General features: G+C 37.0%; 1 protein-coding gene across 3 annotated transcripts in view; it reads left to right on the plus strand.

Moving 5' to 3' along the window:
• EPS15 (epidermal growth factor receptor pathway substrate 15) overlaps positions 1 to 13636 on the plus strand; it is a 209658-nt gene that overhangs the window by 141446 nt on the left and 54576 nt on the right. For all 3 annotated transcript variants that reach the window (XM_037827251.1, XM_037827249.1, XM_037827250.1), the window contains exons 19-21: positions 7431 to 7466; positions 8737 to 8873; positions 12363 to 12432. In XM_037827251.1, coding sequence (XP_037683179.1) covers positions 7431 to 7466; positions 8737 to 8873; positions 12363 to 12432 — 243 coding nt within the window. The remainder of the gene's footprint in view (positions 1 to 7430; positions 7467 to 8736; positions 8874 to 12362; positions 12433 to 13636) is intronic.

The raw sequence follows: 13636 nt of genomic DNA on the forward strand, positions 1-13636 counted from the left end.
TGCATAAGTTAATGAATTTGGCTTGTTTCTACTTTGGCATACACCACAGTTCACCATTCTGTTCTTCAGTCAGTGTATCCTTAGGCCATCTCCACCCATTGCAAATCATGAATACTGCCTCTGTAAACACCAGTGTGCAAATGTACAGTCATGTCTCTGCTCTCGGATCTTCCAAATACATACCCCATAATGAGGTTGTAGGACCTTATGGCCCCACATACTTAGCTTCTTGTGGCGCCACCACATTGACCTCCAGAAAGGCTTCTCCATTCTGCCTCCTCATCAACAGTAAATGGATACGTCCCTCTCTCCATGTTTTCTCCAGCACTTTTACCTCTATTTATATTTTTTCCTACAATCTTATAGAGATATATTCGCATAACATACAACCATCCACAGTATACAATAAGTTGTTCATATCTCGTATTTTCATTTGCATCTAGAAATTTCCTAAATTTTGTTGTGATTTCCTCTTTTACCCAATGGTTGTTTAAGAGTATGTTGTAAGACCCTAAGATGGCGACTAGGTGGCACAGGTCAAAAAAACACCTCCCTGAAAAATACTAGATAAAAACCAGAAAGTAACCCAGAACACCAGTTCCAGCGATGCACCAGCCAGACAAGGTCTGCTAAATCCACAGGGATCTTGCATTTGGTGAAACTGGGAGTCTGCATTCTGAAACGAGTGAGTGAGCCGGCTGAAAGTCCAGTGGCCCCCCTGCGGTGTCGGGAAACTGTGGGTTGGTGTTTAGAGACGGACTAGTTCTTTAAAAAAAAAAAAAAAAAAAACACCCGGGAGCAGCTGCGGATATGACGGGGAGAAGCGTGCAGTGAAGCATGGCAGGAGTGGGCTGGGCCAACGCCTTGGTATCTGGAGTGGAGAGTAGCCCTTCCCACACCCGCTGCTGATTGTCTCGGGGCCAGGGGAGGAGAGGGGAGCCAAAAGGAGAAAGAAACCACGCCCCTTGCACCCATCTCCCCGGTGGCCTGGGGACACTCCTGCCCGGGGCTGGACCCACAGTCCAGAGCTGCACCAAGAAACCCAGTGTGACGGGGAGCGCTTCCTGCAGCACCGTGCACACGCTATAGTATTGGCCGTGGACAGTGGCCTTTAGTACACCCACAGCTAATTGTCCCAGAGCTGGGAAGGCAGAGCTGTGCGAAAAGGGGGCAATTAACACGTCCCATTCAGCCATCTTTACAACAGGCTGGGAATGCTCCTGCACAGCCCAGCAGCCCAGGGCTTCCCTGGTGGGCTGGTGTGCACTTGTGAAGTGGCACAGCCTTCCCTCAGCAGAGGTCCTGGAAGAGCACGGCTGAGAAGGGGGACCTACTCAGAAATCCCAAGGACCGTATGCCAGTACCAAGGACTTATGGGTCAGAGGCAGAAACAATCTGTGGCAAGACTGAAATGAAGGCTTAGGCTCTTGCAACAGCCTTAAATCTCTGGGAACACCTGGGAGGTTTGATTATTAAAGCTGCCCTGCCCCCCTAACCACCCAGACACACGCCCCACATTTAGGGCGGACAGCACCAACAACACACCCAAATTTAGTGCACCAGTTGAACCCCACAAGAATCAGATCTCCACACACCACAAAGACAAAGTTGGGGAGAACTGACTTGAGGGGAATAGGTGACTCAGAGATGCCATCTGCTGGTTAGTTAGAGAAATTGTACACCACCAAGCTGTAGTTCTGACAAAATAGAGATCAAGTAAAGCAAATGCCAAGGGGCCAAAAACAACAGAAAATCTTAAAGCATATGATAAAACCAGACAATATGGAGAACCCAAACCCAAACACCTGAATCAAAAGACCAGAAGAGACACAGTACTTGGCACAATTAATCAAAGAACTAGAAACAGACAACGAGATCATGGCATAGGATATAAAGGACATGAAGAAGACCCTAGAAGAGCATAAAGAAGAAATTGCAAGAGTAAATAAAAAAATAGAAGACCTTATGGAAATAAAAGAAACTGTTGACCAAATTAAAAAGACTCTGGATACTCATAATACAAGATTAGTGGAAGTTGAACGACGACTCAGCCTCCTCGAGGACCACAGAACAGAAAATGAAAGAACAACGGAAAAAATGGGGAAAAAAATTGAAAAAATTGAAATGGATCTCAGGGATATGATAGATCAAATAAAACATCCAAATTTAAGAATTGTTGGTATCCCAGAAGGGGAAGAGAAGGGTAAAGGTCTGGAAAGAGTATTCAAAGAAATTGTTGGGGAAAACTTCCCAAACCTTCTACACAATATAAATACACAAAGTGTAAATGCCCAGCAAACTCCAAATAGAATAAATCCAAATAAACCCACTCCAATACATATTCTGATCAGACTGTCAAATACTGAAGAGAAGGAGCAAGTTCTGAAAGCAGCAAGAGAAAAGCAATTCACCACATACAAAGGAAAACAACATAAGACTAAGTAGTGACTACTCAGTGGCCACCATGAAGGCAAGAAGGCAGTGGCGTGACATATTTAAAATTCTGAGAGAGAAAAATTTCCAACCAAGAATACTTTATCCAGCAAAACTCTCCTTCAAATTTGAGGGAGAGCTTAAATTTTTCACAGACAAACAAATGTTGAGAGATTTTGCTAATAAAAGACCTGCCCTACTTCAGATACTAAAGGGAGCCCTGCTGACAGAGAAACAAAGAAAGGAGAGAGAGATACAGAGAATTTTAACAGACCTATATAGAACATTACATCCCAGGTCACCGGGACACACATTATTCTCTAGTGATCACGGATCTTTCTTCAGAATGGACTGTATGCTGGAACATAAAACAAGCCTCAATAAATTAAAAAAAAAAAAATTTTTTTTTTTTGAATTTGTTCAGAGCACTTTCTCTGACCACAATGGAATACAAATAGAAGTCAATAACCATCAGAGACTTGGAGAATTCACAAATACCTAGAGGGTAAAAATGAGGGGGAGATGAAAACATTCCCGGATAATCAAAAGCTGAGGGACTTCATCACCAGTATATCAGTCCTATAAGAAATGCTAAAGAGAGTTGAGCAGGCTGAAAGGAAGGGACAGTAAACAATTGACTGAAACTACATGAAGAAATAAACATTTCCAGTAAAGATCACATGGTAAATATAAATACCAATACTACTGTATTTTTGATTTGTAACTCCACTATTTACTTCCTATGGGATCTAAAATACATAAACTGTAATGATAAATCAGTGGTTTTGGACTCAATGTAAAATATGTAATTTTTGACAACTACATAAAGGTGGGGGAATGATGGAGTACAGGAACATAGTTTATGTGTCCTTTTGAAGTTAAGTTGGTATCAAAGAAAAACAAGATTGTTACAGATTTAAGAGGTTAAATTTAAGCCCCATGGTAAACACCAAGAAAGTATCAGAGAATATGACCATAAAGATGAATAGTAGAGTAGGGGTTAGGAGAAGTGGGGGAAGGGGCAATGGGGAGTTAAGAAATGAGTGTAGGGTTTCTGTTTGGGGTGAAGGGAAATTTCTAGTAATGGATGGTGGGAAGGTGATAGCATTGCAACATTCTAAATGTGATTAATCCCACTAATGGAATGCTAGGGAGGGGGTGGAATGGGAAGATTTAGGTTGTAGATATGTTTCCACAATTGAAAAAAAATAGACAGTAAATAGATGACAATTAAATGCCAAGGATGATCCTGGATGGAATCTGAGGATGGAGGAGAGGAGGCTCAAAGGAACACAGATTGGGACATAAGGAAAGAAAAAAAGGAAATATAGAATGTAAGCTTTGTATCAATGTTGAATTTCTTGAACTTCTTCGCTTCGCTTAATGGGATTGCATAAAGGAATGTTCTTGTTCATGGGAAAGGTATATGTGAATTACATTGTTTGTTCAAAGATGTGCGCAGCTTGCTCTCATATGTTCAGAGGACAGAGCCATAGATGATGGATGATAGGGAGGGAGAGAGGGAGGGAAAGAAAGAAATGGTGGTGTGACAGGATGTTAAAGTTGGTGGATTGGGGTTTTGGGGGAGGGGGGTCAGTGTATGCTGGAGTTCTGTGTATGGGGTTTGTATTGTTTTTGCAACTGTTCCTGTAAGTGAATTTATTTCAAAATAAAATTTAAAAACAAGTATGTTGTTTAATTCCCACATATTTTTGAATTTTCCATTTCTCCTTCTGTTATTGATTTCTAGCTTCATTCTCTTGTGGTTAGAGAAGATACATGGCATGAAGTCAGTATTTTTTTAATATTGAGACTTGGTTTGGGACCTAAGATATGGTCTATCCTGGAGAATGATCCATGTACATTCAAGAAGAATGTGTATGCTCTTTTTGTTGGATGAAGTGTTCTATCTATGACTGTTAGGTCTAGTAGATTTAGAGTATTGTTCAAGTCTGATATTTCCTTACTGATCTTCTGCTAGATGATTCTATCCATTATTGAAAGTGGTGTATTAAAGTCTCTACTATCAATATAGTCCCATCAGTTTCTCCCTTCAAATCTGTCAATATTTGCTATGTATATTTTGGGCTCTGCTGTTAGGTGCATATTTATTTATTATTGTTACATCTTCTTGTTGAGTTGACCCTTTATCAGTATATAATGACTGTCTTTGTCCCTTGTTACTGTTTCTTCTTAAAGTCCATTTTACAGATAAAATTAGTATAGCTACCTCAGCTCTCTTGGTTATTACTTCCATGGTATATATTTTTTCTATCCTGTCACCCTCAACCTTCTTGTACCTTTGACTTTTTGAGTGTCTTGCAGACATTATGTATTTTCCTTGTGGTCAACCTGAAGTTAAAATTTAGCATCCTAAATATATAACAGTCATATTTGATTTGATACCAGCTTAACTTCAATAGCATGTATTTTACCTATACCCCTCTGTCCCCCAACTTTTTTTTGTATTGTTACCCCTTATATTTTTATACATTGTCCAAAACCATGGATTTATCATTACTTTTTATGCATTTACAGTTTAGCATCTATAGGAAGTAAAAAGTCAAGTTACATGCCAAACATTACAATACAATAATACTGGCATTTATAATTATCCAAATGGTTACCTTTACTGGAATTCTTTATTTCTTTATGTCACTTTGAACCATTGTCTAGTGTCCTTTCCTTTCCGTCTGAAGAACTCCCTTTAGCATTGATTGAAGGGCAGGTCTACTGGTGCTGAACTTCCTCACTTTTTGTTCATCTTAGGATGTCTTAATCTCTCCCTCATTTTTGAAAGAGTCTCGCTGGATATAAAATTCTTGACTGGAAGTTGTTTTCCTTCAGTACTTTAAGTGTTTCAGCCCGCTGCCTTCTTGCCTCTATGGTTTCTGATGAGAAACCAGCATTCAATCTAATTGGGACTCCCTTATACATAACATGTTGCAGTTTTCAGAACTCTCTTCTTGTCCTTTACATGTAACAGTGTGATCAATGTATGGCAGTGTTCTCTGGGCTTCTTTGTTGTGCATATTCATGTCTTTCGCTTGATTTGGGAAGCTCTGTGTCTTTATTTTTTTGAATATTCCTGCTGCCCCATTCTCTCTTTCTTCTTCTGCATCTCTCATAATGCATGTATTGGTATGCTTGGTGGTGTTCCAGAGGTATCTTAGAGTATTTTTGCTTTTCGTATTTCTTTTTTCTTTCTGCTCCTCAGCCTGACTCTTTTTAAATGTCTTGTCTTTAAGGTTGCTGATTCTTTCTTCAGACAGCTCCAGTCTGCTCTGGAAACCCTCCTGGGCATTTTTTCATTTCAGTTACTGTGGTCTTCAACTCGAGTATTTTTGTTTGTTTCCTTTTTAGAAATTCTGTCTTTTTACTATGATTCATTCAAACATTCATTCATTGTTTTCCTGATATCCTTTAGTTCTTTCTCTGTATTTTCCTTCATCTCCTTGAGCATTTGTAAGATCATTTTTTAAAGTCTTTGTTGTTCACATTCTGGTCTTCTTCATTGGTGTTCTTTTGATTTTTATCCTCTTTCTTCAGATGCACCATCATTTGTTTCTTTGTTTGCCTTGTACTCTTTTATTGCACACTGTGTATATTAATATTTGAAAATGTTAGCTCTAGGATTTATTCCATGGGGTGTCCGTTTCTTAATTTTGTTACCAAAATCTCCAAGACAGAGATTTTCTTGAGTTTCAGCCCTCCTATCAGGAAGGTCTGCCCAAGGGAAATGCGGTGTGTGGGATCCTCCCTGTCTTTCCTGGGCCTTTGTCTTGTCCTGTGCTTGTTAGTTGTTTTGGTGTTCCCCCTCTTGTAGGAGTTTGAATGCCTCCTCTATTTCCCAGAAGACGGTCCTCCCTCTCCCATATATTTAACGCAGGCAAACCTTTGCCCCAGATTGTCCTCCTTGGTAGTTTCTTATACTACTTTTGTTGTCTCAAGTTGCTTTTGCCTGTAGAGAAAATTCTGGGAGGTGGGCACACTGAGAGGTGTTCCCCAAGTTAGTCTTTCCCAACTGAAATAGGGCCAGGGTCCCACAAAAAAGGTGCAGACTGACTCCAAATTGCCCTTGGGAGGTGATCAGGAAGGGCACTAAGAGTTTCTTCCATGGCTTCCCGAGCTGAACTTTCTTGACCTGCCCAGCAAATGCAGTCCTTCAGCCAACTGCTCCCTACAGCCCTGAGGAAGCTTAGTGTCTTTAGGTCTCCTCTGCAGCCTCCTTTGTCTTGGGTGGGTTAGAACAATGGCCAGCCTTAGAGCTAGGCCCCCAGTGATCTGAAGTTCCTAATCAAAAGCTGTGATAGGTGATCAGCCCACACTCACCCAGCATCTTGGCTAACAGGATTTTTACATCCCATTCTCTTACCAACTAGCTAGCAGCCTACCCCACAGCAGCCTGCCACAAGAGTTGGGGATGGGCACCAATAAACACTGCAAGGAGAAAGCAGTGTTTCTGGTCTTTACTGTAATTTACCAGCCTCTTCCTCCCTCTCTACCCTGGAAGTTGTACAGGCTTCCAGAGTTTCAAAACAGTTGTTTCGGATAATTCCTGCTTGTTTAGTAGTTGCTCTGATGGAAAGACTCAATTCTGGAGCTCCTTACTCCTCCATCTTCCCACAATCCTCCAGTTTCTTCATTTCTGAAGTGGTGATAGTTAATACCTAACCCAGTACTCTTCAAGAGTAGAGATTTTGTTAGTTAAATTTTGCTGTGGTATCTATTTTTTCCCCTCTGTCTTTAACCTAGACATATGTCCTTTACCTCTTTTATCAGATGTATTTATGTTCTGCCTTCATTTTTTCTTATTTTAAATATTTCTAAAGGTGAATGGCATTTACTATTTTATTTGCTTTTAGGTGGAGTTAATAAAACAAACTTGGCTTTAAGAAACTCTGCTTTGCTTTGTTTTGAAGTTACTGTTCTTAAAGTAATAGTGCCACAACAGTATATATCATTATTCTGATTTCTGATTATTTATTTTATTGCAGGTGATCCTTTCCAGGATGATCCTTTTGGGAAAATTGGTTAGTATATTATTGAGGTCCGTCTTAGATTTATTTGATTCTTAATTATAAGCTAATGTTGTATTTAGGGATGGAGGTCACAAGTTGGGTAGTTACAGGAAGTGAAATTCCATTTTACCCAAAGTTTTAAAATTGATTCAGGGTACCAGTAGATGTTGTATGTACCTGGCATTTTCAGAAAAGGAGTGGTAGATTCTTGTTAAGTTGCTTAATAAACTGTTAGCTTTATTTAAAAAAAAAAATAATACTAGGTTTTATACTTTGGTGCTTTATTGACACTGATTTCTCCTGAGTAGCCACAAATTAAATATTCAATACAATCTATATTAATGCTACAGGGTTTAGAACTTAATTTTGTTTTCCTAAGAATACAGTCTATTCATGTTAATTCGGGAAAAGGAAACATCTTGAAGAACTTCTGTGTTGATGAAACATCTTGAAGAAATGTCAGGTTCTAGTTAGTCTTATCTAGGAGCTTCAGCTTTGAGTATCACAGATTGATCATTTAGTCAGTACCTAGTAGTTCTTCCTGCGTTATGCTTTGTCCTAAATAACTCAGTAATGTTAACAAACATGTTGGATAAAATTACCTGGACATTATTAAGAATATTAAAAATAGATCAAACTACTTAGATGTAAAAACAAGAAAAAAAATTAAGCAAAATATCAGGGAAATTTTTAAGATATTCTTTTCTGAGATTTTTGCATAAGAATAAAGCAAATCTGGTTTACCATCTTGTTTTGTTTCCCAAACCTGTTCCAAACTATTGGCTGTTAGCTTTGAGCTCTGAGAAAGAAATACATTTAGAAGTATTTGTTGCTATTGTTTTCTTTAGTTACGGTAGAATAGAATAAGGGGTCTTAAAATGGGATCCCTTGAAATTATATGCAAATTAAAAAACTAAGTTTATTAGATGAGAGGCTCTGTATCTTTTATTAAAATCTCAGAGGAATCTGTGATCCCTAAGAGTGTAAGACTCACCAGCTTATAGAATCATTTAAACCTAGCTAACAGGTAACATTTGTGTAAACAGGTCTTGGAATTATCAATTTGATTTGGTTGATGAACAAGTAGGAAAGAATGTTAAAGCTATTTATCTAGATGCATCTGTCTATACTTTTTAAAATAATCAGTGTTCACACTACAAAATACTTAGATTTTTGCAGGAGTTCAAAATTTCTCAATTAACGCACTAATTCATGCCATCAGGTGATAGGCAATGTCATGCAAAGATTTTTGGTCTCTTAAATGTGGGTTGTGTTTCCTTAGATCCATTTGGAGGTGATCCTTTCAAAGGTTCAGATCCATTTGCATCTGACTGTTTCTTCAAGCAGTCTTCTACTGATCCTTTTGCCACTTCAAATCCTGACCCTTTCAGTGCAGCCAGCAATACAAGTAATACATCGGTAAGTGGGAGAATAAAAACTGTGTGTACGTTAAATAGACAGCAAGTGTTTTAAGTGACTTTCTTGATTAAAGAATCTTCTTTTAGATTTCTTCTGATGGGCCAATCATACAAGAATTTCAGTCTTATCCCAACCTATCTTGTTTTTGGTCCAAACAGGTATTTCACAGCTTGATCATCCCAGAATTAACTAGAATAACTAATGGCATCCAAAAATCAAATTATGTAAAAATAAAATGGATTTTATTTCATTAGGGATATTAAAAATAAATGGTTGGAAATCCAGAAATTAGTCTTCAGTAAAACTTTTCAGAAATGTTTGGTGCATTATTGAAATAATGAAAGTTAAAAGGAACAATATTGATATTTTAGACACAAAATTATTTCTAAATTTTATAGACACATGTCGAATGTTAATCTTGTAAAGAAGTACAAATTTCCACTAATGTCAGGCTGTTTATATAGTGTTAAATAATCACCATTTAACAGCCACATACGTTGTTTAAATCTTCACATCAACCCAGCAAAATAGGTGTTGTTATCTCTATTTTTAAATTGAGGGCACTGGGACTCAGAAAAATCAATTTAACATGCCCAAGGTCACACAGTTGATGTCCTTTGTCATCTAAAGGTTTTAAAAAATTTTTTATATTATGGATATTTAAAAATACTTAAATTAGAGTAATATGTGTCTTTCACCCAGTTTCAATAATTATGAATGGTTTTAGAGGTTTTTTGTTTGTTTGTGTATTAGTCAGGGTTCTCTGGGGAAATAGAACCAACCAGAGATATCTGTAAATACTAGATTTTATTAAAGTGTCTCATGCAACTGTAGGGATGCATGAGTCCAAATTCTGTAGGGCAGTCAGCAAGCTGGCAACTCTGATGAAGGTCTTGTCTGAACTCCCCAGGAGAGGCTGGCTGGCTGAAGAAGTGAACCATCTCCCTCTTCTCTCTTAAAAGTCTTCAACTGATTGGATTAAATCTGGCTGATTGAATTCTTTCATTGCAGAGGACACTCCCTTCGTTGATGTAATCAGTCACAGATGCAGTCAATTGACTGATGATTTAATAAACCAGCCTTCTGGTTTATTAACCAGCCACAAATGTACTTGCAGTAGTGGTTAGGCCAGTGCTTACTTGACCAGACAATTGGGCACCAACACCTGGCCAAGTTGACACGTGAACCTAACCATCACAGGTGATTTGCTTTTAATGTTTTATTTGGAAGCTTAGTTTTTGATGCAGATACTTCACATCTGTAAGTAAACTGGGCCTGGAAAGAGTTGGCTGTGTGAAAGACATTTGGAGGAAAATTTGAATTTTCTAATACTTTTAGATTAAGGTGATTTCCTTAAAAGAATAATTGATTCTTTTAACAATAACAGATTTTGATATTCTTGAATTGGCTTCCTGACTTTATTCAGTCAAGAGCTACTTGGTCAACAATTGCTATTTTCCACTGATGTGAAACTGGGCAACTACCTCTATAACTGAGTATTTGTGGTGTCCATAGGCTACTGGATAGTCTGTTTTCCTATAAACTTTGTTTGCAGTTTGGACCCATTTGCCAAATTTATTTAAAATTGACTGTAACCTGAATTCTGTCCTTCCCATCCCCTTATTCTGGCCCCTCATTTAAAGAGCAAGAAAGCAAAAGCATTTCTTTTAATTTAAAAAATTTAAAAATAGACATATTCCTCCCCTGGTGAGATTTTTCTACTGTTTGTTCTATTTTAATTTGTGTCTTTTCTCCCCAGTGTTAGGAAACAGTGTTGTCCTTGCAGATAGCTCTTGATTTCTCCATTAAAAACAAAAGAAAAATCAAGCTGGCAATGTAATAATATCTGCAGTTTATCTAGTCTTTTTATGTGCCAGGTGCAAATCATACTGTCAGAGGCTGGAGTGGATGGCTGATTTAGAAGAGAATTTGAGTGACAAATTAGGTGACTCTGTTGGAGGATTTTGGAACATTAATTCTATAAAATCATACCACTCGAATTTTATGAAAATTACTTTTACATGCTAAATTGGCTAACTATATAACTGAACATAGTAAGTGTGGCCACTTACTCCATCTTGGGTTGCACATACCATCCTATTTCCCTTCTTATCCCAATGGCCTTTTAGCATGGTTACACAATGTATGATATGATAAAGGAATAAAAACTAAAATTGGCACACATACAGGCATGCTTTTCCTCTTTCTCTCTGATGACAAACCAGATCTGCAAGCTGTTGTTGAAAACTGGACCTGTTAGTTTTTCCTTCTGTCAAAATCAAGAGAAGAAACAATAATACTTTTTGACTAAGTTATCCTGTCAGTGATTGCCTCTCACACCTCATTTTGAATATCATATTAGGGAATATGGAAAGTTACTGTGCTATATAGACCAGCGTATTTTTTTTCTTTAATTGCTGTTTTTTCATTCAGCATATATAATCAGAGTATAATCTAGTGTGCCAGTTTAATAATAATATTATTGGCATCAGTTGAAACAAGTGGTATTATTTCCATTTCTAAAATTTCTTTAGTATTAGTTACTTCTTTATGCTAGTCATTTTAATGGATTTTTTATAAACGATGAATATACTGTAAATCCAGTTGGCATCCCATTTTCTTTTCAAATACATTTGGTTTACTTGGAAATTTATTAATTGATCTTTGGCCCTGTTCTTTGACATTCAGATGTAATATCCAACTTCTTATCGATTGGAAATAGAGCCTGTAATACAGATGACACTGATAGCCATGAGTCAAAGTAGAAGATAAATATTCCAAAACTCTTTACTACCTCTTTTGCTAGCTCTGTCTGCTAATGCTTTCAGCTGACCCCTTAAAAAATGCCTGTTGCTAGAAAGAGAAAATTTTTTGATATTTTCTTAAATATGCAATTTGTTTTACTATGATTTAAAGCTAAAGTATAAAATAGGAAGACATTTCAATATCAGGAATCTCTGGCTTCTGGTAAAGTTCTCACACTTTGTAGCCACTTACCCTTGCCACTTGGTCCTAGACTGTTACTTGGCTTATTGTTGTAAGTGGCAGGATTTTTTTTTTAGCAGAAAGTTATCTCATGTGTTTCTTTTTTTCTTGCTCCTCTCCTGCCTTCCTCCCAGCCCCTAGATACAGAATACTGAAATTGTTCTGGATAATTAAAAAATTAGAAATTCTAACATTTTCTGATATTAAGTACCAGGATATTTAAGAGTTAGAAGAGTGTGCATCCTAAATGCAATGTGGTATCTTGGAATGAAAAAGAGGACATTAGTGGAAAATCTGGTGAAATGCAAATGAAGTCTGTACTTCATTATAATAGTTTTATACTAATGTTAATTCCTTAGTTTTGGTAGATGTACCATGATTGTATAAGATATAAACATTAGAGGAAGCTGAGTGAAAGGTACGGATATTTTCTTTAGAGTGGCAGGGAAGATTTAGCTGTTAATGGCTGCTTCTCTCAGTCATGGTTTTGTGTAATTTGTTTAGGTAGAAACATTGAAGCACAATGATCCTTTTGCTCCTGGTGGAACGGTTGTTGTTGCAGCGAGTGATTCAGGTAAAGAAATAATCTATTAATTTCTTCGAACATTAACTATTATCCTTTCCTTGAACCTTCCTTTAAAAAAAAAAAAAAATTAGGCTCCAGATGTTTTTGCCCTATTTATTTATTTTGGCTTTAAAATTACGGTATAGTTATATCCAATTGTAACCTACCAATAATGACAGACTTTTTTGTATAGCATTTTCTACTTTTTAAATTCATTATCTCATTTATTCCTGTTAAAGATTTTACTAGAATATGTACTGATTAAAACCGATAAAAATTATTTGCTTTATAGAAAACAGTGTTGCTTGGCAGCTTCAGAGTCAGCATTGACTCTTATGGGTCTTTGCCTAAGTTAAAAGATTAGTGACTTCCAATAGCTAGTGATAATAGCTTCACAAATAATGGATAAGTTCTAATACTTGGTAGAAATCTCTGTAATAAGAGGACATTTCTTATTTTGTAGTAATTTCTCTATAATAAGAGAAAAGCTAAATAGTCTAGTGTCCAGCCTTTATGCTTTATTTGTGGTATCTAGTTTTTTATTTTTTCTTTTAATAATTATTTATAGTCTTATTTTAAAGATCAGGGAACTGTGCGCCACAGCAGTTAAGTAACTGGATCAAGGTTGTACAGCTTACCAAATTTGAACTAAGTCAAGCCAAGATTCAAACCTAGATCTGACAGAGTTCAAAAGTTCTTTCAACTAAGTAACTATTTCTTCCCCATTGTTCATTTAAAAATAAAATAGACAAACAGACCAGTTATTATGTGGGAGAGTAGGGAATTAGAGGGAAGTGGACTCCAACATGTAAATACTTCAATACCATGTTGAAAATAGGATGCCTTATTTTTCTAAATGAAAATAGTATGAATTGTTCGCTACACAGATTTGCTGATTGTGACGAACTGAGGATTTCTAGTATAGAGAATGATTACGAAAAATGCCTTCACAGCTTGGGTTTCTTATATTGAGTGAATTTTAACAATATGTGATTTAATTTAAATAAATTTAGAATTTGTTGGGCAGAGTCCATTATTGTTTTCAGGTTGAAAATTAACTCCCTATATGAGTAGCAAAAAGGAGGGATATAAAAAGCAGTTACAGAAAAACCAAGATGTAATGTAGTGCTGGGTATTGATTTAAACACAAGTTTAGAATGAGAACAAATGAGATTTCTAAAAGGCTTGTTGTGTAACAGTGGTTAAATTATCT

The sequence above is a fragment of the Choloepus didactylus genome, chromosome 2 (assembly GCF_015220235.1).
Source record: "Choloepus didactylus isolate mChoDid1 chromosome 2, mChoDid1.pri, whole genome shotgun sequence".
In the NCBI taxonomy this organism is placed as follows: domain Eukaryota; kingdom Metazoa; phylum Chordata; class Mammalia; order Pilosa; family Megalonychidae; genus Choloepus; species Choloepus didactylus.